Source organism: Anolis sagrei, chromosome 4, assembly GCF_037176765.1.
Source record: "Anolis sagrei isolate rAnoSag1 chromosome 4, rAnoSag1.mat, whole genome shotgun sequence".
In the NCBI taxonomy this organism is placed as follows: Eukaryota; Metazoa; Chordata; class Lepidosauria; order Squamata; family Dactyloidae; genus Anolis; species Anolis sagrei.
The window spans coordinates 143,524,759-143,552,711 of record NC_090024.1 but is presented as its reverse complement, the minus strand read 5'-3'; the positions used below and the strand labels follow the sequence as shown (position 1 = coordinate 143,552,711).

Sequence of the window (27,953 nt, the reverse complement as noted above, 5' to 3'; positions counted from 1 at the left end):
AAGAGTGGCAGGAGGCACGAAAGGAGTGGAAATAAAATATTAAGAGGAAGGAGGCTTGTGGATCAGATTTTTACCCTTGTGTCCCGCAGGTTAAGAACCACTGCATAAAAGGGTCAGTATCTCATGCAAAACTAGGGAGAAAATACGCATTCAAATGATTTTTATATTCAATCTCCTATTGTCTTTTAAGAGAGAGAAGTGGCATAAAAAATTCATTAATACAAATATTCCACAATAGAGTATTTGTTGACTCCCTCAAAGTGCTTATACAATATGCCTTGGCAAGTCTTATTTATAAAAATAGAAAATATATTTAAAAAGCAATTTCAAAGAAACCTAGCAATGTTGGCTTGCAGATTTCTTGATTTAAGAAATAATTGTGCTTTATTATTATTATTATTAGATAGCTTAAACCACAGACTCAGTTTCTCACTTCTCCCACTTGATCCACAGCTTATTTCAATTTTTGTAAATTGAAATCAAAGGATTCAATTCAATTGTAAGAAAAACCTTTGGGTTTTTTTTCTTCAAGGCACCATTGTACAGAAATCGCTGAGTCACACAAATAACTCAAGCAATGAGAAGCAGGTAAGAAATATTATTATTATTGGCTGCTCCAAGACTTCCTGTGGAGAGAAGATGCAAGATATTATGATTATGATTGTTGTTGATGTTATTATTATCTGCTCTGATCCTCCTTTAGAAGAGAACAAGCAAGAACTATTATTAAATACAAATAATAGTGCTAGGAGTTGACCTAATTTCAGCCCTGTTGAGCAGTGCCTATACAATTTGGAATATAGTCCGGAGTGTGTCCACTTTTTATTGAAAAAAATCAGACTCCCCTCCCAAAAGATAGACGTGACATGAATTCCATATAAAAATTTTAATTTTATTTTACATTTTATTGAATATATTGAATACAAAATACAAGGAGCCATGTGCTTAAAACAATGCTTAAATACAAGGAGTCATGTGCTTAAAACAATGGAAGAATTTTGCAAGGAGCCTCGGCCAGCCGCTTCAGGGCTTTTTACGCCTAGAAAGAAAAGACAGGTTTGGGATCAGCCTTAGTAGGAAAACATGTAGTTCACAAGAAGGTGAATTGTGGCAAATTGGTTTGGAAGATGATATAAAATGTTGTCTTCCCATGTATCTAGATCTGTGGCATCCTGGAGCACAGCCTTAAATGCCTAAAGCCAAACTGGAGCCCGGTTCTCATGAGATTTAATTTAATTGGTTTCTTTATTGCATTTGCTTTACTTTAAATTGATTCAAGTGCGTGGTTGTTAGCTGGCTTGAATCTTCTCAAGAAGTACAGGGTATAAATAAAGAGAAGAGGAATCAGAAGGAGAAGGAGGCCTCCATTTCCTCTAGGAATTCCAGCTCCCAATGGCCTGGATGGAGAAGCACAACTTGGGAGTTAAGAATGAAACGGCCCCATCACCTTTGTAACCGGGAAGGGGGAAAGGGCAGACCATCATCCCCACCCTCAAAATGAATCGAAACTACAGCAAAATAGGGTGGTTTTCCTTCCACAAAATCCCTGCTGTGCAATGAAACAGATTGGGTGGCCTTGGGACTGGGGATAAAGCAGAGCCACAAGCTTCATACCTCAACCTCATGGGACATACATGTGGGGTAAACACACATCATTGTAGACCAACACCTGGAAGGATGTCAGGCCCCAAGATAAAAAAGGGAGAGGGAAAAAAGGGGAAGATTACCCTTCCCAACTCGAAAAGGTCACCTCCTACTTTGGGGCAAAAAGAACAAGTTGTGCAGGTCTCTTTGAATTCCTATTTGAAGGGAACCTTTCAATAACTATTTGTCTATATAATTTTACCTCCATGACTGACTCTCTTTCCTGCCTGTTTAACTCATCTGGTAAAACTGCCACTGTTCTTCCCCTGAGCCAAACGGAGCGCCTCCGCTGCCCGGCGGCCGGCACCTATTTACAAGAGGCCGAACGGCAAGGGAAAACGCTGGACCTTCCCCCTGTGCCTCACAAACCAGCCTTCTCTCACATTTCCTAGGGCCAGCCAGGCACTTCAGGAGGATCCTGACCCAGCCTCTTCCCAGAAAACAGGAAGCCTCTTTCAGGTCTGAGGGAGGGGACTAGCAGGAAGGGTAAGGGGATTACTTGGGCTGAGCATGGTGCTGATATCCTGGGCCCAGGTGCGAGCCAGCCTTCATCTCCACAGCAACTGAACACTGGTGAAGGAAGAGAGAGATGCACATGGAAACCCCACCATCAGGGAGGAAGTCCATCCCTTCCTCCCTGCCCCACATCCCACCCCATCCTTTGCCTGGGACTCACTCTCGTCTCCACATCGGTCCATTCAGATTCTGTGGCCTCATCGGGAGGCACCGGGCTCAAAGGAGAAGAGCGCCTCTTGCGGCTGAAGGGGAAAGAGAAACAAGGAATTCATGTGGTGGCTCTTGCTTCTCCAAACACCTTGCCCACATCCTCAGGCAGCACATTTGGAAATGTATCAAACAACACAAAGCAAGATCAGTGGTTCTCAACCTGTGAGTCCCCAGGTGTTTTGGCCTACAACTCCCAGAAATCCACTCAGTCAGTTTACAAGCTGTTAGGATTTCTGGAAGTTGAAGGCCAAAACATCTGGGGACCCACAGGTTGAGAACCACTGCTCTAGATACTCTAGTTTTAAGAGGTAAGGAGCTGATGACCGAATGGACTGCGGGAAGCTTGTGGAGATTCCTGCATAGTGAGGTGTGGACTGGGACAGGATGAGGCCCTTTGTGATCATATTTAAAGTGTTCTTTATACCTTAGAAAGCAAATGAATACCTTGGAAGCCTTCAGGCAAACATTCACCTGGGGTGTTTTTTTCCCTCAAAACAAAGGGAAGCAGAACACATCCACTACGTGTTCCAGTCCCCCAATGGCTGAGAGGCCAAGGAGCATGAAGGGAGCTTGGGCCAAACTCACCCTGTTGGGGATTCTTGTTTCAAGGTCTCAATCTCAGTGAACTGGACAGCTTGTCCGCCTCCACGGGTCTTGTAAACGTCGCCCTGGAAGAGAGAGGGGATTGAGCAGAAGCATGGATGTCCCACCAGGGTTTCCACTGTATTCTGTTTGTACAGATAAACACAGAAAGCCAGAAGGGAAATGTCTCTAATGTGTTATGTTGCCTGGCATTACATTTCTGATCTGAGTACAATGTCTGACAATATTCTGGACATTCCACATAATTGAAGCACACTGTGACAAAATAGTCCCAGGGATCAAATTCCGTATTTAATTACATAATAGTTGTTATTACATAATAGTCTGTCCCCCATTTTTTGGGTGGCAAAACTGATATTCTAGTGTTCCTTGCATAATAGTCACAGATCCAGGTTCTTGTAGGTTTTTTCGGGCTATAGGGCCATGTTCTAGAGGCATTTCTCCTGACGTTTCGCCTGCATCTATGGCAAGCATCCTCAGAGGTAGTGAGGTCACAGATCCATTTGGGACGATTCCCTCTTCCCTCCTTTCTTTCTCTGAAGTCAAAGCAGTTTAATAACTGAAACTGAGATCTCTGGAGCTTTGCTCTTCTTCCCTTTCTCCAAAGAGTCCCATTTCAGATTTTGTAAACTGCCTTTCCTTCAGAAAAAGGGACAAAGAAACAGGACTCTTCCCCCTTCCTTGCAAGCAAGGCAGTTTAAAACACACAAACAGAAATAGAGTTGTTGGTTTGAAACTAGATCATTCCTTTTCCTCCTCCTATTGCCTTGGAGGTAAAGCAGTTATTTAACATATGAAAATTGGCAATAATTGCAAGCTGACATGTAAATTAAAAGTTAAAAGAGGGATATCAAAATGAAGTGATTTTGATGATGCATGGAGAAAATTTATTGAAAAAGGATTTTAAAAGTCCCCCAATGGCTGAGAGGCCATTGGAAAGTTACCTCCACAAGAGGAAATGAAATTTTGGACAGATGATACATAAAATGAGTGGCTTGGGGGGAAGGGAACATGGTGTTGAGGAACAGAAAATATGTATAAGCGTAAAAATAACAGTAAATGCCAAAAGTTAATGTATTGTAAATTGTATTGAATATTATGTGTCTGCTGAAAAACAAATTATGTATAACAATTGTATTGAATTATGATAAAATAAATAATATGTTAAAAACCAAAAAAGAGATTTTTCTCATGACATAATAGTCACACACCAATTTTTTTGAAAATACATAAAAGTTACTATTATGTGATGTAATGTGGTATAAGGGGCATTACCATGCAACCAAAAACTACAACTGCTTTAGAGGTAGGATCAAAAAATAAAACAAAGGTATTAAGGCAGAAGCTCTGGGGCCTTCTTCACAAGCTCCCCATCTCTAGCCAGGCTGCTGTACAACTGTCTCTTTGCTTCCCCCTCCAATCCTCCCCTCCCTTTAACCATTACCATTAACACATTACCTTGATCAGCTTGGTGGAAATCTCCCCGTCTGAAGCTAGCTCCTGGTGGGTCAGCATGTATTTGTCACACCTAGCCAGGGCCTTTTCATTGGCAGCAGCCACCGTGATGGCATGGGGCACGTGGGGCTTCATAACAGTGTCCATTGGGACGTGGGAAGGGGGCTTGTGGTCAACCCACCTCTCTCCAGCCGAACGGGAGCGCCGGTGACGCAGCCGAACTGGTGGAGCATTCTGGTCAGATAAAAAATAAGGAAGAAGCATGAGCAGTGCCACACTACCCCTCTTGCCAAGGCAGGCTCTGGGGCCTGGGCCAGCTCTCAGCAGCCTCTTTTGGCTGGCTGCTCTGTCCATGGCTTTGGACCTCCCTACTACCACTAGCACCACCTCCACCTGTACAGAGTTACACCAAGGTAGTGCTGCAAAAAGGTTATGGGATCGTTCTATTTGCTTTCCTGACACTTAAGGTTTACATTGAAACGGAGGAGCCTTGGATTTAGAGTATAAAGCTGGACAGAGAAGAGAATGAAAGTTACGTGACACAGATGTGGCATGCTGTGAATCAAGAGGGGCCAGATGTAAGTACTTCTAGAAACAGGTCCACCATCATTTGGAAAGGTAGAGGGTTGTCTGTTTGCTTATCTGACTTGTGTGGCATCTGCCTTCTACACATCTCGGTGAATGGGATTACAAATGCTAGGCAAGGCACATATTCATTGTTGTTCTCCCACTGTATTAACCTACATCTCATTTTGCCTATAGCAGGGATGAGTATCTGTGTACTACTAAGTGGCTTGAAGTTCACATCTGATTTGTTGGTGTTAAACAGTACAAGGAAGCTGTGAAATCTATTTAAAGGTAACTTACTGCTATCATAGCCTTTTAAGAATAGCAATTCACCTGCTTTCTTCAACCAAATATTCATCTTGGGATTTTGAAGATTTCAAGGGCCAGAAAACCAGTAGAGGCTGGTGCAGTCTGCCCATCTCTCCTCATGAAGAAGCTAACCTTGAGCCCAGTTTGCCAACCCTTGCCAAAAAACGCTTCATGCACTGGGTCTTCCCTCCTCATGGACAGCCGGCCACTCTTCATGAGGAGGGAATGGCAGTCTTTGGTCCCCTGCACTGGATTCTCCTTTGGGGTGGGCAAGGATGGCCTCAGACTGCAGTTACAAACATCTGCCTGGGCCTGCTGAGAGTTGCAGCCACTGTTCCCCCTTGCGGAGCCTCCTCTCCAGTCCCAGTTAGGGAACACTAACCCTGCAGCAGACATCCTCGCCTGCCTCTGTGACGCCTTGCCCGCTTTCAGGGCCTCTACTCCAGCACATGCCCCGCCGCCGGTCTGTCACGAGTGAGGAGGGCCCCGCTTGCTCTGGCTCTTGTGGTCTACTCCTGTCTTTGACCATGCCGGGGTGCTTGCTGCCATGAGTGGGCGTCCTCTGCTCCCATTCCGAGATGCAGGAGGCCACCGAAATGCTGCTGCAAGAGTTAGAGCGCCTGTGCAGCTGGGGCTGATTTTCAACAGATGTCAGCATGGGGTTGTTTTTGCTGTGATGGAGCTGAAGACAGGTGCCATTAGTAACCAAAAGAATGAGAAGAACCCACACAGAAACCACACAAGAGACCAGTTAGTGGAGACAACATAGGGAAATCCACCCGCTGCAAAAAGATCCTTCCAACCTCCAGGAGGAAAGAGGCATTTGCAGGCGATGGGTGCGAAGGAAGAAAGGCACAAACAGAAAGAAACAAAAGCCCTGTCAATGACTCACCAGACTCACAGGACCATGCAACTTCTGGTCCAACCCCCCAAAGACACTCACGTAAAGGGCTTAGCCTGTCAGGTTACATCAGACACAGTAAGATACACATGCAAGAACCACAAAGAAGCAAACTAAGAAGAAACCTACAGGGACTGGTGGCGGGGAAAAGGACCTCGGCATGGCCTTCTCTCTGTCCCTCTCTCGAGAATGCCTCTCCGGTTTGATGGCCTTGGGCTCCGTGACAATGGCTTTCAGCTGCTTGAGTTTCTCATCCTTCACCCAGAGTTTGTTCTGCATCTCAAGCTGCTTGGCAGCCACCCGTCGCTCCTGCAAGGGAGAGCACAGGCTGCTTAATGCCAGAAAACCTTCTGACCAACCTTACCAAACTGCCCTATTCTCAGATGAGTGGCACTTGTAACACCATACTATAGCAGACATAGCAAAGGGAACCCAGATTGGATTGGGTCAAGCAGGAGGACTATGTTATCCCACCTGTCGCCCTATTTACACAAACATGGAAGCAAAAGGTTGCCACTGTGTGCCCTCAAGCTACTTTGGCAAACCCCAAATCTTCATTCTTTATTAAGCAGCACATAATGCCTTATTCTCCATCTCTAAATCAATTAATCAGTCAGGCACAAGAAAAAGAAGGTTCAAAATAAGAACTAGAGCCTTCAAATCCCCACTTTCTCACTGGCAGAAGGCAGAGCCAAGTCTGAAAAGGCAGGTTCTATCCAGAAGGAGAGCCACAACACCAGCATCACTCTCCCTCTTCTTATCACAGACTTGATTTCACTGTGTAGTTCCAGAGAATCCAGGAGAGTTTTAGAGTCCATCCACTGCAGATACAGGGTCCACAGGGGGCAAACAGTTCTCACAGATCCCTAGTGCTGCCTGATAGCAGACCATGAAATGCTTCAGCCTGGAAACAGAAGAGGCCTTTGCACTTACGCATTCCTTCTCCCACTTTGTAGTCGTCTCGGTCACCATGCCTTGAAGCCGGGCCTCCATTCGACGCTTGTCTGACACCTGGCGCTGGAGCTTCTGGCTCTTGTTCTCTAGCTCAAGCTGCAACTTGCGCTTCTCTTCCTCATAGATTGTGGTGGTTTTCTCCAAGATGTCGATCTGGGAAGTCAAATGGAAGTTTCAGATCCAAAACATTTAAGCAGAGGAGGAGGAAGGAAAGCAAGGGCCTAGATGGCAACTGGTACAGGTAAACACACACACAGGTATTGACATAGAAGCGTGCAAAAGGACAGCCTGTCAAGACAAATTAAAGATTTTACCAGCAGTCTCAGATACCACATTTAACACAAGATCCGCAGGGATTAGTCCCTGGCTAATACATTTAATGCCAAAACAGGCCTCACCAACCTTGTATTCCAGTGTTTTTGATTTCTTCTCGAGGCGTTCAACTTCTGCTTTTTGCTCTGAGATAATTTTGTTCTTTTCGACCATTTTTAAATTTGAGTAGTTCTCTCTTGTGACAATGTTGGCATCAAGTTCTTGTAACATGCCCTTTATGGAAAGAACTGCAAGGGAGAAGATCTGAGATTTCTTCACATCAGTCATCAAGAAGGCCAAGACCACATCCTCCAGATTTAGCCACATTCAACACAGAGGCCTCATTCAGCAGATACAACATTCACACTGCTTCTACACATAGGGATAAGACTAGACACCTGTGAATATGCTGCTCACCATCAGTATGAAGCAGCCATTTTGCCACAACACTAAAAACAGGAGCCTAACCTGTGTATCCTTGGCTGGCTATTCAGAAGGTTTTTTGTTTGTTTGTTTTTTGGGGGGGGGGACGACTAAATGAAACCATTGTGGGGAGTGGCACATTGGGAAAAGGACCTGTCGGTCTGGCATTAACCCATTACTTGTGGGTTCCTGTTCCAAGAGGGGCAACATGGATACCTATCTGAAGGAAGACAGTCTAAGGTCTTACCATTTTTGGCAAATTCTTCCCTCATTGTCTTTCGGGCGCGATGGCGCTTTTCCAGCGCTTCAATCAGCCGAGGAAGAGTCTGGTCGTCATTGATATCCAGAAGCTCACAGGATGGCAACGGGGGATAGTTCTGCAAGAATGTCTCCATGGCAAACCTTTCTCTATCTGCAGGAAGGAGAAAGACATTCCCGATTGTTTGATACAAGCCAATGAGTATGGGGTTGGCTGGTCTAGAACCGAGCTTCTTAAAACTATGGGCCCTCGCCCCAAATGGAGCCCCCTTAACTCCATGTTGGGTGCAAAAAGCTTCCTCCCGCCCTTCCCGCCTCCAGAGTAGAAGAAATGGCAATGGCTGCTTCTTTGAAAGACGCTCAAGCTACTAAGGGGTGGGAAATTGACTCATCTTAAAGAATGTTCAAATCTTATGGCTGCCTCCTCCTGCTGAATTCTGGGATTTATAGTTTAGGGAGGTCCAGGGCATCTCTGGCTGGGCAGTTTGAAGACATCCCACCAGCCTCTCCAGGCATTAACTGCCCTTCCATCTCCTCAACTGCATCCCTTTGCTTGAAGGAAACCTGATCTTTGTGGTCCTCTGCACCAACAGTGTAAGTATCTATATCTATCTCAAAATTTGACTTTGCCATTTTATCTAAGGGACATCATTTTATTACATTCCCTAGTATATCATGGGATTTGAGCCTCTATAGGTTTTGGTACCTGCTGCGGGTCCTGGAACCAAACCCCAGCAGACGCTGAGTATCACTGTATTTTACTTAAGAAGTTTGGTTCTGATGTACTTGGGAATCAGGCATGCCCTAAATGTTATTGCTGCGGTATAACTGGTCCTCTGTATCCACAGATTTAACCATCTGATGTTTCAAAAATGTTTGATTGTAAATCTTAAATTGAATTAATTGGGGTTACTGGATGGATCATGACCTGTTAGGATTGCAACTCATCAGGGGTACAAGAGTTTGAGAGGTGTATTCCTTGAATTTATTTGATGCTTTAGGCAGGCAAAGATTCCAGCATTCTTTTAGAATAACAATGTTTGTTTACTTATAACTTCATGCATTTAATAACAGGCACATTTCTTTTGAAGGTTAAAATACTTCAAAAACATTTGGAGAGTTTGTATTCTCAAACTTATAAACTTTAACTGTTTTTTCATGAACTATGTTGCTTCACACAGCTCTCCTCAATAAGAGCTCATTTTAAAAGAAAACGCAAGCCTCAACAATGTACTAGCTTCAAACATTAGCTTCTGCACACTAAAAGACTTCTAAACTCAAACTGACTCAATGCTCAAGACACTCTCTAACAGGCTCAAAGCTCAACTGACTTCTCTGTCATTCCTTTTAAAACTACACATTCTAAACTGTCACTGAGTCAGTCACATGATCACAGCCCCCCCCCCCCATGCTTTAGTACAAAGAGAAAGGAAAACTGCAAACTAAACAGGACATGCCCTTCAGATTATGAACTGACACATTTTAAAAATACAAACATCAAATAGAGGAGGCTTGAGAAGGTTGCTTCCACCAACAAAATTTGTATGTAAGTCAGAACAGGTACATTTTTAAAGTGTAACTCCAGCCATATACATATACATATATATATATGCTTTGGATACCATATGCAAGAATTAAGAACTCTGTGGCGTTTGTTTTGCTCCCTTTCAGAGGATTTCATCTCACTTTCTGTCCCTCTGCTGTTGGATTTTGAAAAATATGTCTTCTTGTGCAAAGAAGGATTGGTGATAAAGCTTCAGTTGATACATCTTTTTCCCATAACAACACTTTCAGGAGTGAATTTCCCTTCCAATGGTTAGATTTCTCTCTCTTCCTGTTGTTTAAGCCCTGTTCTTAACTAGGGGATTGCCTATACCTATATTCCCAGGGCCACATAATATTTCTGGGCAAAAAGTGGTTTAAGAAGCTCTGGTCTAAAGGGACATCCAAGACTTACCTCCGTCGACTGGTCCTCCTCGGAGCTCCAGTTGCCGCGAGAGTTCTTCCTGGAAGGCTTGGTTCTTAAACCGCCGGCCAGCCATCAGCCCACAGAGAGGCTTGTCAGCAGGCCTAGCCACTTCCACTTCTTGAGTGATCTCTGCAAATCGCATGACTTGCTAGAGGGAAAAAAGGTATTAATAAGCATGTGGGAATTCAGTATTAAGATCCCAACTAAAGGCAAATCACTCTCTCTCAGCCTCAAAAAAAAAAAAAAAAAAAAAAAAAAAAAAAACAAAGGAAGGACCTCCCCCCCCCCAGCACAAATTCTACCTAGAAAATCTTTGTCTTAAGGTCCCCATACATCAAAATGTCTTCAGTTGAACTAAAAAGGTAAGATTTACATTTTGTGTAAAAGGTTTAAACACACTGGAAGACATCTAACTAGTATGAAGTTGGACTGAAACCAAGGCAGTCTACTCCCAGCCATTTTTTATACATTTAAAAAATGGAAAATTACCAGGCTCTCGTCATAGTCCTCAGCTTTTGGGTTCACACAGACAATCATGCGAACTTTCCCTTCCCCGTCAAAGTAGTTCTTAAAGAGGTGTGTCAACTTTGAGTCTCGATAGGGGACCATCTAAAGAAAGAGTTTAATGAGTTCAGAACTAAAGGCCAGAGACAAACAAGATCCACAGAAACAGGCAGCCACAAACCTTATTGGTTGCATATGTTTGGTTTTCACGCAGAACTTCAATACAGGTTCTGAGCATCATCAGAGACTGATTGATGTTACCTGAAAAAATTGAGACCATTAGTCTGATCTTTCCCAAAGTAAAGGATTGAGCACACAGGAATCTTTTACCAGTTTGCACTTCTGATTCTCTGCTAGTGCTTGACTTTCCACACCAGATTAGGAAGAGGGATGCTTGGAACACTAAAGCAATGCTTGGAACTCTAAAGTCAATTTGGCTTAACTAGCATTCTAGTTTAACTACTATTAAGGAAGGTAAACATGAGATTCTACACAGGGCCATAACTGTCTCCCTCTAAGATGAATCCCCAGAACCTGAAAGAGTAATAACAATAATAATACTTTTATTTCTTATCTGCCTCTCCTCAAGGTAGGGCACAACACAGTTAAAACCACACCATCATAAAACATTATGCAAAATAAATATAGGAAAAATGTATTTGTATGATGTGTGTGTGTGTGTGTGTGTGTGTGTGTGTGTGTGTGTGTGTATATATATATATATATATATATATATATATATCAGAAAAAATCAGCAGAATGGGTAGACTGCTCTCATGAATTCTTTAAAACAGAACACTTTGATAAGGAAAAATGCTGTTCTCACCAGCAGAGAAAGGTGAGTATTGAAGATGTATGAGGACTTAAAGAGTAATCTCTGTCTAGTAGGATGTTTGCAGAGGTAACATATTACAAAATATTTTTCTGTAACATCCTATGAACATCTGCAAGGATATTATTTTTTTACTAGCAGGGGAAGATATAGAAAGATGTCTAAGCAGGATCTCAAGGGGTAGATGGAAATGTGTGCCTGTTTTGGACCAGTTGAGTAGGAATACAAATATGGCAGCAAGGAAACATCAGCAGCACTTACCTGCCTCCCGCAGTCTGCTTCCTTCTGCTTTTGTTCTGTTTGTTCGCTCACTTCCTGCCAGATCAACCAAAGATAACTGGCTCAGGGCTATCAGTTCTCTGTCCTGGAAACAATAAGAAGCCATTGTTTCGATCAAGAAACAAAAACCCACCATAACCACCAAGATTTATCTATTAGTTACACAGGGATAAGCACACCAAGGGCTCTGCTTTTGCACCTGTAAAACGTTGTCACCATCTGCATCCAAAGGCGCTTGGATTAGCTTGATGAGAAAGACACTGTGCGAACGGCTAGATTCTCGATTCAGCTGAGTGTTTGCAATGCGCCTCTTCTTTTGGCCTGCAAACAGAAGAAACGTGTAACAGTTGGTTTCATGCAGCCACATATTGGAAACAATGGCAGTGACTCACAAAACACCGGGATTGCGGAATTCCCTACCTCTCCAGAAGACTTCAAAGGCTTCTTCGGTAGACTTGACTTCCACCTCTGTGCATCCTGCCACATACATATTATGGTTTTGATCTTCACGGAGAATTCTGGATTGCGGAAGCCTGCATTGGGGCAAGGAAGCTCTGACATTAAGCCTCACACCAGCAACACACTTATCGCGAGTGACAGAAAGCCAAACCATCGAGGCACATTCTAAGGTCAGCTAGATGGGACAAGCAGCCAGCAAGGATTAGTTTATCCAAGCAAACAAGAGGAGCCTCAACCTGCCACAATGGGAGGCAAATGTTTGCTCTGGCACATGCAAACTACCAATGGCAGACTTCTAGTTAAAAGGGGCAGAAAGCAAACTCGACAGCAAGAGTAGGAAAAATCAGTTATCATGGCTACTAGAGAAGGAAAATAAGTCTGTGACGTACAATAATTCAACGTTCCGTACTGGAGTGTCACAGGTGTTCCACCTAACAAAGAAATGCAATTCAAGTGTTACACGCACTCACACACTCATTACTTTTCAAATTACTTAATGTAAAGTTAAAATATGATTCATGAATCTTTGGCAGCCAACTGGCAAAGAGTTGAACTGAGGCCTACCCAAATTGCCAGTAGTAAGGGGCCAAAAATAAAACAAAAGCCTCTTTGGGCTGTAGATAGGTTTTTAACACCACACTTTCCAGGGAAAGCTATAATCCATGATTAACCTACTGTCAAAGTATAAAAAGGGGAAGTTTTACTTAGCATCAATTAATTACAATGACTATACAAGATTTTACATTTATTACGATGCAATACACTAATGTGACCGTACACTGTATGTAGGTTTTAAAATTGTTTATTTTATGATATTCATATTTATTATTAATGTATTTGGTCTGTTGTTTATATGATTTCAATATGTTTTAAGCTGCTTTGGGTACTGTGATGTAGAAAAGCAGGGTATAAATAAATATTTATTATTATTATTGTTATGATGCAACCACATTAATGGGAAATTACTTTGCCAATAAACTAAATATAAACAGTAAGAAAACCTGAAAATGCATTCAAGCCTCTACTACTTGGCCACCATAAAACTTTCAACATCAAAGAAAATTAGAGAAGCATTGCAAAATGCATACCCAGACGACACTGGGCACATAAGCTAGTTATTCATAAATGGCTGTCTTGGGTGAGTCACACGCTCTACCACAGACAAAGATACAGACAAAGGCTCGTTCCATCAGCACTATTGGCTGATAATGGTTGGCCTGAAGATGCCAGCCACAGATGTAGGTGAAACGTTAGAAGAAAAAGCTGCTAGAACACAGCCATTGAGACTGGAAACCACACAACACCCCAATGGTTGGACCTTTCACTGCCTGCCTTCTGCAGGCCACAGGGAAATCTTTTGTAGAGCCAGCCCCAGGACATATGTTGTGCAGGCTTGGTCTAACCAAGTAAGGTTTTTGATTCCAGCATATAGCCAGCATTAGGCACTTTAGTAACAGATTCCCAGAACTTTTAACAAGAACTCATATGTAAAAAACTATTTGGCTGGCCAAAACCAGTTTATCAACACACCTGTAAAGAAATACTTCTTTCACTTTATTTTGCCATGTTTTGGTATTATTTTTGAACATGGAGCTTCAAACCAAACAGGACTCATTGCCCCAATACGAACTGAGGCCAAAATCTGAGATCTAATACACAAACTGAAAAACTGCAGCTCTGTGCTTTGCACTTGATGCAATTGTAACTAGGCAAGTGGAAGCCCCTTACTACTCACTTTGGCTTGGTGGGGTCGATGGGGGTTTCGTCCAAAAGGTCATAGATGTAGTTATTATAAATCTCAATGTAGGAGACAAACACACTGTATACGTTGTCTTCATCGATTTCCCCTGCTTTGCAGTTATCTTGCACGTTAATCATGTCAGCAATTTCTGGGTCTATTTGCCGCCTGTTGAAAAACCGATGTTGAATAACAAGCAGGTTTTGATTGAAGGAAGCATTCCCAGCCCCTCGCAACCACTTACTTGCTTGATGGAGTTTTGGAGGCCTGGAGAACTTCTCTCTTCTGACGCTCCAGCAAAGCATCCACATCACCCTGGACGTCAACCCCATTCTTGTCGTCAAGCTTGAAAACCTACAAAGACGGATTTCAGACAGTAAGAAGAGCCTCATCAATATTACTGCTGTTGAGTAATTTCAAAAAAGGAAAAAGCATTTTATGTGAAGCAAGAGTATCAGTTTTAGCAGATCAGATGCTTCTTGAGCAGTAGAACAAATAAGCTTCAACAATTACAGGACCAGAACCCAAGACTTTACTGAAATAACTATATATAGGAAAGTTAGGGCCTAGTTATATAACTATTTAGCTCTCTGGGGACATTTTGTCTCTCTCTGCGCTCACAGGAGAAGAACAAAGTGGAATGTTCGGGGACTGGCCACGTCGCTAGACAACTTTTATTTTAAAAGATGCATGTCCCTGAGAAGAAATAGCAGGAGAGAAAGAGAGATGGGCAAACAAAGAGGGCAACAGGAGGAAGGGTATTTCCCTGCCAACTAACTTTTCTGCCCATCTATTTCCTTGATGAGGACTATAAACTTGTGCTGGATGCAGTTGAGTTCCAACAGCTGCTACCTTTGGTTCCAAGGCAGGAAGTAACTTACATATCTTTTGGCCTGGAAAGATCCGATGCTGTTGAAAATCATGTCCAGGCAGCGGGGAAGCAGCCCTCCTTCACCAGGGGACCCTGTCATGGTGTGGGTCTTCCCGCTCCCTGTGACACCGTAAGTGAAAAGCAGGCCTGGGATTTAAAGACACAGAGTCACAATCAACACTTTAGAACAGAGTATTCTCTTTATTATTGGACAATTTCAGCAGTACCAAACTATGCTAGCAATTAAACTAGATTTCCTGCTAGTGCTGAACACACAAAAGATGTAAATACAATATCATTATTCCACATCCTTATCAAGTTATGAGAAATGCACTAAGCCTGAAGAGAAATCTTGAAATACTTGCAACAGAACCAACATACCATTTTTTCCATGGATAAGATCTTCCACCAAAGGCCGAGCAACCACATCAAATACATCTCTCTGAGTAGCAGTCGTGCCAAATACTTCTTTAAAGGAATACTGGACCTGGAGGAGAAAGCAGAAAGCTGCTATGAAGCGAGAGACAAGAGATGTTTGCAGCTGTTCCTAAAGTGCAGACTATCTCCAGTTTCCAAATGAGGAAATCATGGGCAATCTTTCAGTTCCACACATTAAGTACCAAAAAGAAGCCAACTTCAAAACCCGCAAATGCTGCAAATCTCCATATTGATCGAAAATGGAAATTAGTCACTTGTTCCATGAATTCTCTCAGGTTGCTTCACTTTTTTTTTGTTTGGGGTGTTTTCTACTGCCCCAGCTAACAAAATCTACAACAAACGTACATACAAAAGCAAAACTAATGAACAAAAAAACAACAAAACAAACGATTGTATATACTCAAGTATGAGCCGAGCCAAATACAAGACGAGGCACCTAATTTTACCACATAAAAACTGGGAAAACATATTGACTAGAGTATAAGCCGAGGGTGAGAAATGCAACAGCTACTGGAAAAATTCAAAATAAAAATAGATATCAATAAAATTGCATTAACTGAGGCATCTGTAGGTTAAATGTTTTTGAACATTTATATATAAAACTGTAATTTAAGATAAACCTGCCCAACTCTGATTAAACCATTTTTCTAACCTTCTTCAATGTAAATGTGACCTATCCTTCCAAAGAAAGTAAAACAATGGAAACATAACAATAACAGTAATAATTAGGCCTGGGTAACAACGCAAAAATTTGTTTCTAAAATCGATTTGTATTTGGGGGGTTTTTTTGTTTCGATATTTTAAATAATTACAAAATTTTCCTTTTAAAAAGTTCGATATTTACAAAATTTCGTAAATGGTAAAAAATTAACGAATCGATTTCCGAAACAATAACGAATCGATTCGTTAATGGCGGACGCGACCGCGAAATACGCTAAAAAACCTCCAAAAACTTCTGAAGCTTCCCTCTCCCTCTGTTGGTGTGATATTATATTTTTTTTTCACTAATTAAACCATAAAACTGGCCCAGACATGCAGAAATAATAACGAAACGACCTCAGAACAATAACGAAACGAATACAATAACGAAATACGAAGCATTTACAAAATGTGTTTAAAAATTCGTTTTTTTTAATAATTGCTCCAGAATGGTTCGTTATCGTTTTGTAATTGGAAAAATTAACGAATTATTAACGAATTACGAATTAACGAAACGAAACCGCCCAGGCCTAGTAATAATATAGTAAAATAATAAATGTAATAATAGGGCAATAAAATAATAATAACTGTAATAAAAGTAATAATAAAATAATGTAAATGTAATAATAATAATGATAAAATAAAGAAAAATAATAAATGCAATAAAATAATAATAACCAAGTAAAACAATCAATAACTTTGACCTGAGTATAAGCTGTGGGAGGGTCAGCCTTAAAAAAGGGCTGAAAAACTCGGCTTATACTCGAGTATATATGGTAAATTACTAATTTAATCTACAGTACTCTCACTCTGTCTGATGGCTTTTTTGTTCTAATATATTTCTTAAAGAGAGTAGACAATTGCAATGTTACCTTTAAAGACATATTTCTAACTCACAAATACCACAATTAGTCAGTCTCCCCAATTTCATATTAATCAATAAATCCCCAATCTTTCTTGAAGTTAGACAGATAATTCTCCTCCATCAGCCTAATAAATTTGTTGACCTTAACAATTCCACAAATATTTGTTAGTCATTGTTATAGACTCCAGGCATTTATTTTCTATTCTGTTGTATACTCAGAAACAGTACATACAGTAAACTTACACTTCTTTGAAGGGCTCACTCTCGCCCATCACAATCTGCCTCACACGCTAATCCACCACCTACGTTTCCCCTAAGAAAAGGAATAATAGAAAACGCAAAGCAGACCCACACATGAACTCAGAGCCACGTAAATTGTGTAACTAGACAGCAGCCATTACCTCTTTGTATTCCCCATTGCGAGCGATGCGATATCCTTCGGGAGGATGAACCTGGACCGTTGTGTTGCTGACAATCTCTACACAGCATTCTTGGTCTGGTATACTCACAGGGCGTACACGACAGTACACCTAATGGGACAAATGAATAGAAGACATCAAGACTTGCACATTAAGAGCCTTGCTCTGCCTGGAAAGTGAATAAAAGTCTTCTTTATTCCCCAATCAAACGAAGTACATTCAAAGTTGGATAACATCTGTTTGCATATAACTGTTTAAGAGTATGGTTCCAGTATAACTAGTAAGCACCAAGCAGCTTATCAAATCTCAATTAAATCACAGTCAAACATTTACTTTTTGGAAGACCAAAGAGTAAATCTCATTTGAGCACCAAGCAAAGTGTTATCACTTCAGTTATCAGAAGATCAGACCAAATCACTGTTAGAAGTCAGTACATTTTTATGTTAATGAACAGCTCTAATAATTAAAATGCATGTAAAAATGTACTAGCTTCTAATAGTGATCCGGTCTGATCTTGCTCTGTGCTCAAACGAAATTCAAAATCAGTTACTATGCACGCAAACCCTTATTAGCAACAGAGGATCAGATCAGATCATTGTTAAAGACAACAGATTTTATATCAATGAACAGATCTAATAATTACAATGCATATAAAATGTATTGACTTCTAACAATGATCTGGCCTGATCCTCTGATGCTAGTAAGGGTTTGTGTGCATACTAACAGAATCTCTACATAATTATAATTAATGCTGTCATAATATCATAGGCAGAACACATGCTTTGTGAACATCTCAGGTCCATACTCTGAACTAGCAAAACTGGGGAGGGAACCTCTTGAATAAAAAAATATTAAGCACCCTTCAAATTCCCCTATTCAGAAAGCTGAAAGAGAGATCACAGGATATCTAAGTCTCATTTGATTGGTATTATTTTGCCTTGCTTCTGTGCTAAACATTAAGGAGTGTGCCCTACCCGAAAGCAGATGCTTACCCCAACAGGGTCCTTCAAAATATCTTTGGAGAACTTCTTTTGTACACATTTACGAGGAGTTTTAGTTCTTCTAGAAATAAAAAAAAAAGAAACAAGCATCAGAGGGATATCCAAAAACGAAGACACGTATTTCACAAGACAAAAAAACCAACAAAAAAACCCAACAAAAAACAATCTTGAATGTTCTTTACGTCCATTAACATAGATGACATTAAAATATTGATTCTGACAAAAAATCCCAATTGCGTGTAATTTCATTTCCAGATGACATCGATGTGTCGCATAGTTTCTTTCTTCCACAGTTCAGTTACAACTGAAGGCAGATCTGAAACAGGTGAAGTCTCAGGTATCTGCAGCTGAAGCTCAACAGGGAGAAAACTAAGGCCTCTTCCACACAACTGCATAAAATCCAAATTATATGGCAGTGTGGACTCAAGTAATCAAGTTCAAAGCAGATATTGTGGATTATTTGCCTTGATATTCTGGGTTATATGGCTGTGTGGAAGGGCACTAAGATGAGGAGAGAACTCTGAAAATGCATCACAGATATGAATTCATTTGTTTCCTTTGTTTCAGATATTCATAGGCTTGAATTGTCTCCGCAATGATAGAGATTCATATTGCATGTTAAAACACAAAGGCTGGAGGTAATTTTATGCAATATTAGCATACATACTCAGCACGTATATATGCTGGTTTAGCAAATATTTATATTTATTTATGTTTATATATATATATAGTAGATTTTAAATCAGTTTATTTTTAATGTTGTGAGCTGATCTGGGTCTAGCATAAGATAGCAAAAAGGGCATACAAATATTATAAATATAAATAAATATAACAATAATAGCCAACACACATTTTGGTGCCTTGATTGTGAAGCCTGTTTCTGAGTATATTTGAGAATTAATATTTGAGAATTCTTGAAGAACAAGAGAAGTCCCAGCAGGAGGGGGGGGGGGGGAAATGTTGTCCCTATCTTCAAGAAGGGGGTGTCATGCGATAGCATGAGTAGCATGCAGATTGACTCTAGCCCAGTTAACCTTGTGTGTGATTAATTGGCTCATAAAAGAAAAACACACGAGACTTCGGCTTAAAGTAGAAAAGAAAATATTGTAGTGTTGGCAGCATACAAAACAAAAAGCAGGATTGTTCTTTCCACAAAAGTAAAACAAAATATCTTCAGAGAGTTATCTTTGCATAAACGCACAATGGCTATCTTTATACACATGAAAGTAATGCTCTCAATTAGCTCTTCAATTAACTGAAACAGCTGTAGCACAAACAGCCTTGAACCTTACAACAAGGTAGATAAAGTCCGTTGCAACCCCTTAGTAGAAACAGGGGGGATAAAGAGGATCCAAACAATTACCATCCAGTCAGCCTGACATCAATACCAGGAAAGCTTCTGGAGCAGATCATTAAGGAAGCAGTCTGCAATCACTTAGAAATGAATGCTGTGATTACTAAAAGTCAACACGGATTTCTCAAAAACAAGCCATGCCAGAATAATCTTATCTCTTTTTTCGACAGAGTTACAAGCTTAGTAGATGAAGGCAATGCTGTGGATGTAGCATATCTTGATTGCAGTAAGTCCTTCGACAAAGTCTCCCATGACCCTCTTGCAAGCAAACTAGTCAAATGTAGGCTAGGCAATGCTATTAGGTAGATCTGTAACTCATTAAGTAACCAAACTCAAAGGCTGCTCACCAATTGTTCCTTTTCATCCTAGAAAGAAGTGACTAGTGGAATGCTGCAGGTTTGGTCCTGGGCCCAGTACTGTTCAACATTTTTATTAATGACTTGGATGAAGGTTACCAAGTTTGCAGATGACACCAAATTATGCTAATTAGGTTTATAATTATATGTAATGATTTTGATACAAAACCAAATTAGACAGAAAAAATGAAACGCAAAGATGCCTGGCTCGACAAGAGTCTATGCGAAAAGGATCTTGGAGTCTTAGTGGACAAGTTGAACATGAGACAACAGTGTGATGCAACAGCTTAAAAAGCCAATGGGATTTTGGACTGCATCAAAAGGAATATAGTGTCTAGATTGAGGGAAGTCATAATGCCTTTGTATTCTGTTTTGGTTAGACCAGTGTTTCTCAACCTGGGGGTCGGGACCCCTGGGTGGGTCGCGAGGGGTGTCAGAGGGGGTCACCAAAGACCATCAGAAAACACAGTATTTTATCTTGGTCATGGGGCTTCTGTGTTGGAAGTTTGGCCCAATTCTACCATTGGTGGGATTCAAAGGGCTCTTTGATCATAGGTGAACTGTAGATCCCAGCAATGATAACTCCCAAATATCAAGGTCTATTTTCCCCAAACTCCACCAGTGTTCACATTTCGGTATATTGAGTATTCGTGCCAAGTTTGGTCCAGATCCATCATTGTTCGACTCCACAGTGTTTTCTGGGTGCAGGTGAACTACAACTCCCAAACTCAAGGTCAATGCTCACTAAACTCTTCTAGTGTTTTCTGTTAGTCATGGGAGTTCGCTGTACCAAGGTTGGTTCAATTCCATCGTTGGTGGAGTTCAGAATGCTCTTTGATTGTAGGTGAACTATAAATCCCAGCAACTACAACTCCCAAATGACAAAATCATTCTCTCCCAATCCTACCAGTATTCAAATTTGGGCATATTGGGTATTTGTGCCAAATGTGAATGAAAATACGTCCTGCATATTGGATATTTACATTAGGATTCATAACACTAGCAAAATTACAGTTATGATGTAGTAACAAAAATAATTGGATAGTTGGGAGTCACGACATGAGGAACTGTATCAAGGGGTCGCGGCATTAGGAAGGTTGAGAAACACTGGGTTTGACCTCACCTGGAATACTGCGCCCAGTTCTGGGTACTACACTTCAAAAGAGATTTTGACAAGCTGGAAGGTGTCCAGTGGAGGGCGACTAAAATGTTCAGAGTTCTGGAGACCATGCCCTATGAGGAGCATCTTAAAGACCTGGGTATGTTTAGCCCGCAAAAGAGAAGGTTGAGAGGAAAGATGATAGCCATGTATAATATGTGAAAGGGCATCATAATGAAGAGGGAGCAGACTTGTTTTCTGCTGCCCTTGAAACTAGGACTAGGAGCAATGGGTTCAAACAACAGGAAAAGATTTCACCTGAACATTAGGAAGAACTTCCTGGCAGTAAGAGCTGTTCAACAGTGGAACTCTCTGCCTCAAGAGTGTGGTGGAAGCTCCTTCCTTGGAAACTTTTAAACAGCGGCTGGATGGCCATTGTCAGGGATACTTTGATTGTGCTTTTCCTGCATGGCAGGGGGTTGGGCTAGATCAGGAGTCCTCAAACGTTTTATACAAAGGGCCAGGTCACAGTTCCTTAAAATGTTGGAGGGCCGGATTATAATTTGAAAAAAGATATGAATGAATTCCTATGCACACTGCACATATCTTATTTGTAGTGCAAACAACACTTAAAAACAATACAATAATTAAAACGAAGAAAAATCTATATAAATAAAAATGTAATGTTAGTTCCATCAGAACTCAAAACCCACTGGGGGAATTGACACCAAATTTGGACACAAGACACCTAACAGTCCAATTTATGTCCTCTACTCAAAAAAAATGTCATTTGGGAATTGTCGTTGCTGGGATTTATAGTTTACCTACAATCAAAGAGCATTCTGAACTCCACCAATGATGGAATTGGGCCAAACTTAGCACACAGGGCTCCCATGACCAACAGAAAAAACTGGAAAGGTTTGGTGGGCATTGACCTTGAGTTTGGGAGTTGTAGTTCACCTACATCCAGAGAGCACTGTGGACTCAAACAATGATGGATCTGGACCAAACTTGGCACGAATATTCCATATGACCAAATATGAACACAGATGGAGTTTAAGGGAAATAGAACTTGACATTTGGGAGTTGTAGTTGCTGGGACTTATAGTTCACCTACAATCAAAGACCATTCTGAACTCCACCAATGATGGAATTCAATCAAACATGGCATACAGGACTTCCATGACCAACAGAACACACTGGGAGGGTTTGGTGGGCATTGACCTTGAGTTTGGGAGTTGTAGTTCACCTACATCCAGAGAGCACTGTGGACTCAAACAATGATGGATCTGGACACAAATATTCCATATGCCCAAATATGAACACAGATGGAGTTTGGAGGAAATAGACCTTGACATTTGGGATTTGTAGTTACTGGGATTTATAGTTCACTATAATTAGAGCAATCTGAAACCCACAAACGACAGAAATGGGGCAAACTTCCCACACAGAACCCCCATGACCAACAGAAAATTCTTAAGGCCATCCAGTCCAACTCTCTTCACCAGGGGAAGAAAATGTAATCAAAGAGCCATCCAGTCATAAATATAGACAAAGAGCCATCCAGTCATAAATATAGATAGATATGAGTCTCTCTCTCACACACAGATATAGTATCATAGATTTGAAAGAGACCCTTAAAGAAGGACTATGATATGTTGCATATTCCAGAGTAGGCAAACCAGACACTCTCCACATCAACACTGACAAAGAAACAAGAAATACTGTTTACTCACAAGCATAAAGGAATTACATATATTAGAAACCAGCACTTTCTCATTACTTTATTTTCCAGATCACCAGACTGGGCCACAGCAAGGCGTGGCAGGGGACAGCTAGTTTTAACAAATATAAACTTATTAGTAGGTTCTTGTGGGTTTTTTCGGGCTATACGGCCATGTTCTAGAGGCATTTCTCCTGACGTTTCGCCTGCATCTATGGCAAGCATCCTCAGAGGTAGTGAGGTCTGCTGGAAACTATGAAAATGAAGTTTATGTATCTGTGGAAAGTCCAGGGTGGGAGAAAGAACTATTGTGTGTTGGAGCCAGGAGAGAATGCCTCTAGACCATGGCCATATATATTATTATTGTATTGTCAAAGGCTTTCATGGCTGGAATCACTAGGTTCTTGTGGGTTTTTTTCGGGCGTTTCGCCTGTATCTGTGGCAGGCATCCTCAGAGGTAGTGAGGTCTGTTGGAACTAGGAAAATGCTAATCAAGTTGGCCAATTGAACATTCACACCTAGCTCCAACACACAATAGTTCTTTCTCCCACCCTGGACTTTCCACAGATACATAAACTTCATTTTCATAGTTTCCAACAGACCTCACTACCTCTGAGGATGCTTGCCATAGATGCAGGCGAAACGTCAGGAGAAATGCCTCTAGAACATGGCCGTATAGCCCGAAAAAACCCACAAGAACCTAGTGATTCCAGCCATGAAAGCCTTCGACAATACATAAACTTATTAGTATTTCAATGGGAAGTGTGGGCCTGGTTTTGGCTGATGAGATAGGGTTGTTATTGTGTGCTTTCAAGGCGTTTCAGACTTAGGTTGACCCTGACCGAGGGCCGGGCAAATGACCTTGAAGGGCTGTATGCGGCCCTCGAGCCTTAGTTTGAGGACCCCTGGGCTAGATGGTCCATGTGGTCTCTTCCACCTATTATTCTATGGCCTACTGGTTCCAAAAAAACCCATCAATTTCCCCCACCAGCCTTAGTTTTTGAGATACAGGAGCCATATACAACTCTTCAATCCTGATAAACACATATCTAAGGAAAGAGGAACGAGAGACCAGATTGCCAATATCCGCTGGATAATGGAGAAAGGCAGGGAGTTTCAGAAAAACATCTACTTCTGCTTCATTGACTATTCTAAAGCCTTTGACTGTGTGGATCATAATAAATTGTGGCAAGTTCTTAGTGGGATGGGCATCCCAAGCCACCTTGTCTCTCTCCTGAGGAATCTGTACAAGGACCAAGTAGCAACAGTCAGAACTGACCACGGAACAACAGACTGGTTCAAGATTGGGAAAGGCGTCCGGCAAGGCTGCATACTCTCACCCAACCTTTTTAACTTGTATGCAGAACACATCATGTGATGTGCGGGGCTTGATGAATGCAAGGCTGGGGTGAAAATTGCTGGAAGAAACATTAACAACCTCAGATATGCAGATGACACCACTCTGATGGCCGAAAGCGAGGAGGAGCTGAGGAACCTTCTAATCAAGGTGAAAGAAGAAAGCGCAAAAGCCAGGTTGCAGCTAAACATCAAAAAAACCAAGATTATGGCTACAAGAATGATTGACAACTGGAAAGCAGAGGGAGAAAATGTGGAGGCCGTGACAGACTTTGTATTTCTAGGTGCAAAGATTACTGCAGATGCAGACTGTGGCCAGGAAATCAGAAGACGCTTACTTCTTGGGAGGAGAGCAATGTCCAGTCTCGATAAAATAATAAAGAGTAGAGACATTTACACATGGACCTCACCAGACGGTCAACACCGAAATCAGATTGACTACATCCTTTGCAGCCAAAGGTGGCGGACATCCATCCAGTCGGTGAAAACAAGACCTGGGGCTGACTGTAGCTCAGATCACGAACTTCTTATTGCCCAATTTAGAATAAAACTAAAGAGATCAGGGAAAATACACAGACCAGTTAGATATGATCTCACTAACATTCCCAGCGAATATACAGTGGAAGTGAAGAACAGATTTGAAGGACTAGATTTAGTAAACAGAGTCCCAGAAGAACTATGGACAGAAGTCCGAGACATTGTTCAGGAGGCGGCAACAAAGTACGTCCCAAAGAAAAAGAAAACCAAGAAGGCAAAATGGTTGTCTGCTGAGACACTGGAAGTAGCCCAAGAAAGGAGGAAAGCAAAAGAAAACAGGGATAAGGGGAGATATGCCCAGTTAAATGCGCAATTCCAGAGGTTAGCCAGAAGAGATAAGGAACTATTTTTAAATAAGCAATGCATGGAAGTGGAAGAAGACAACAGGATAGGAAGGACAAGAGACCTCTTCCAGAAAATTAGAAACATTGGAGGTAAATTTCAGGCAAAAATTGGTATGATAAGAAACAAAGATGGCAGGGACCTAACAGAAGCTGAAGAGATCAAGAGAAGGTGGCGAGACTATACAGAAGATCTGTATAGGAAGGATAACAATATCGAGGATAGCTTTGACGATGTGGCGAATGAATTAGAACCAGACATCCTGAGGAGTGAGGTTGAATGGGCCTTAAGAAGCATTGCTAACAACAAGGCAGCAGGAGATGACGGAATCCCAGCTGAACTGTTTAAAATCTTAAAAGATGATGCTGTCAAGGTGATGCATGCCATTTGCCAGCAAATATGGAAAACACAAGAATGGCCATCAGACTGGAAAAAATCAACTTATATCCCCATACCAAAAAAGGGAAATGCGAAAGACTGCTCCAACTTCCGTACAGTGGCCCTTATTTCTCATGCCAGTAAGGTAATGCTCAAGATCCTGCAAGGAAGACTCCAGCAATACATGGAGCGAGAGTTGCCAGATGTTCAAGCTGGGTTTAGAAAAGGCAGAGGAACGAGAGACCAAATTGCCAATATCCGCTGGATAATGGAGAAAGGCAGGGAGTTTCAGAAAAACATCTACTTCTGCTTCATTGACTATTCTAAAGCCTTTGACTGTGTGGATCATAATAAATTGTGGCAAGTTCTTAGTGGGATGGGCATCCCAAGCCACCTTGTCTCTCTCCTGAGGAATCTGTACAAGGACCAAGTAGCAACAGTAAGAACTGACCACGGAACAACAGACTGGTTCAAGATTGGGAAAGGCGTCCGGCAAGGCTGCATACTCTCCCCCAACCTTTTTAACTTGTATGCAGAACACATCATGCGATGTGCGGGGCTGGATGAATGCAAAGCTGGGGTGAAAATTGCTGGAAGAAACATTAACAACCTCAGATATGCAGATGACACCACTCTGATGGCCGAAAGCGAGGAGGAGCTGAGGAGCCTTCTAATCAAGGTGAAAGAAGAAAGCGCAAAAGCCGGGTTGCAGCTAAACGTCAAAAAAACCAAGATTATGGCAACAAGAATGATTGACAACTGGAAAATAGAGGGAGAAACCGTGGAGACCGTGACAGACTTTGTATTTCTAGGTGCAAAGATTACTGCAGATGCAGACTGTAGCCAGGAAATCAGAAGACGCTTACTCCTTGGGAGGAGAGCAATGTCCAGTCTCGATAAAATAGTAAAGAGTAGAGACATCAGACTGGCAACAAAGATCCGCCTAGTCAAAGCCATGGTATTCCCTGTAGTCACCTACGGATGTGAGAGCTGGACCTTAGGGAAGGCTGAGCGAAGGAAGATCGATGCTTTTGAGCTGTGGTGCTGGAGGAAAGTGCTGAGAGTGCCTTGGACTGCGAGAAGATCCAACCAGTCCATCCTCCAGGAAATAAAGCCCGACTGCTCACTGGAGGGAAAGATACTAGAGACAAAGTTGAAGTACTTTGGTCACATCATGAGGAGACAGGAAAGCCTAGAGAAGACAATTATGCTGGGGAAAGTGGAAGGCAAAAGGAAGAGGGGCCGACCAAGGGCAAGATGGATGAATGGCATCCTTGAAGTGACTGGACTGACCTTGAGGGAGCTGGGGGTGGTGACGGCCGACAGGGAGCTCTGGCGTGGGCTGGTCCATGAGGTCACGAAGAGTCGGAGACGACTGAACGAATGAACAACAACAGAGACATCAGACTGGCAACAAAGATCCGCCTAGTCAAAGCCATGGTATTCCCTGTAGTAACCTACGGATGTGAGAGCTGGACCTTAGGGAAGGCTGAGCAAAGGAAGATCGATGCTTTTGAGCTGTGGTGTTGGAGGAAAGTGCTGAGAGTGCCTTGGACTGCGAGAAGATCCAACCAATCCATCCTCCAGGAAATAAAGCCCGACTGCTCATTGGAGGGAAGGATACTAGAGACAAAGTTGAAGTACTTTGGCCACATCATGAGGAGACAGCAAAGCCTAGAGAAGACAATTATGCTGGGGAAAGTGGAAGGCAAAAGGAAGAGGGGCCGACCAAGGGCAAGATGGATGGATGGCATCCTTGAAGTGACTGGACTGACCTTGAAGGAGCTGGGGGTGGTGACGGCCGACAGGGAGCTCTGGCGTGGGCTGGTCCATGAGGTCACGAAGAGTCGGAGACGACTGAACGAATGAAGAACAACAACAACAAGGAAAGAAAGCGGATGCGGTCTTCCAGTGCAATTTTCTGTGAGGAGGAACAAAACGGTTCGAGAGAGGAAAGGAATGGGCTTAATAATAAACTGAATATTCTAGCTTAATAATAAACTGAATCTGCCTCCCCGCTTGACTCCGCCCGAATAACCCATCACTCACGCAGCCGCCTTCATGGCTCCTCCGCCTCTCTCTTCCCTCTCTGGTCTCTTTCCCGGTGCTTCCTTTCAAACTTTCCCTCGCAGAGACGGGCTACTTCAATCCAAATCCCGCCAATCAGGACGCAGCACAGAGGAGAAAAAGGCGGGGTCACTGCTCGTCTTGGCCTCGAGGGGCGGGGCTCGGCGGTTGCTTGCCTGCCTCAGCGCAGGCGCCATAAAGGAATGCAAGGAGGCGGAAAACCATGCGAACGGAACCTAGTGGTTTCCAAGGCAACGGCGAAGCCTACTCTAGCTCAGGCTTCGAGAAAGCCCACTAGGCCCGGGGGGGGGGGGGGGAAGTTCAGCTGTGTTTGGGAACGTTTCTTCTTATTTTACCCCCTTTTATATTCCATCAAAGGATCAGATTCTCATGCCAAACTATGTCTGGTCAAACGATATTTATATTCAATCTCCTATTGTCTTTTAAGAGAGAAAAGTGGCATGTAAAGAAATGCAACAATAAATACAAATATTCCACAACTAGCTGTCCTCTGC

The 27,953-nt window shown here is 42.2% G+C and overlaps 1 protein-coding gene across 4 annotated transcripts; it reads right to left on the bottom strand.

Annotated features, from left to right (window-relative positions):
- Positions 1–871: 871 nt before the first annotated feature.
- Positions 872–27,520, bottom strand: LOC132774191 (kinesin-like protein KIF23). Of its 4 annotated transcripts, XM_060774031.2 has the most exons (24): positions 27,421–27,520; positions 18,218–18,287; positions 17,208–17,336; positions 15,186–15,291; positions 14,815–14,951; positions 14,178–14,287; positions 13,931–14,101; positions 12,585–12,626; positions 12,157–12,269; positions 11,936–12,057; positions 11,719–11,821; positions 10,807–10,886; positions 10,611–10,730; positions 10,110–10,269; positions 8,142–8,306; positions 7,562–7,719; positions 7,139–7,312; positions 6,335–6,514; positions 5,687–5,986; positions 4,432–4,662; positions 2,956–3,038; positions 2,321–2,402; positions 2,144–2,214; positions 872–1,039 (listed from the first exon to the last, which is right to left on the bottom strand). In XM_060774031.2, exons 1-24 carry the CDS (start codon positions 27,432–27,434, stop codon positions 1,024–1,026), a joined length of 2,937 nt encoding a protein of 978 aa, XP_060630014.2. In that variant the 5' UTR covers positions 27,435–27,520; the 3' UTR covers positions 872–1,023. The 4 variants fall into 4 exon arrangements, with proteins under 4 accessions (XP_060630014.2, XP_060630011.2, XP_060630012.2 ...); XM_060774028.2 differs by lacking the exon at positions 12,585–12,626; XM_060774029.2 differs by lacking the exon at positions 5,687–5,986 and having other exon boundaries at positions 27,421–27,519.
- Between the last annotated feature and the right edge of the window lie 433 nt (positions 27,521–27,953).

What these genes read in the sequence shown, in the direction of transcription:
- LOC132774191 (XM_060774031.2), bottom strand. An exon ending in CTTTCCAGGCCAAAAGATAT is followed by an intron (nt 14,288 to 14,814) that starts GTAAGTTACTTC and finishes CCGTCTTTGTAG; the next exon opens with GTTTTCAAGCTTGACGACAA. An exon ending in CAAAAACACTGGAATACAAG is followed by an intron (nt 7,313 to 7,561) that starts GTTGGTGAGGCC and finishes TTGACTTCCCAG; the next exon opens with ATCGACATCTTGGAGAAAAC.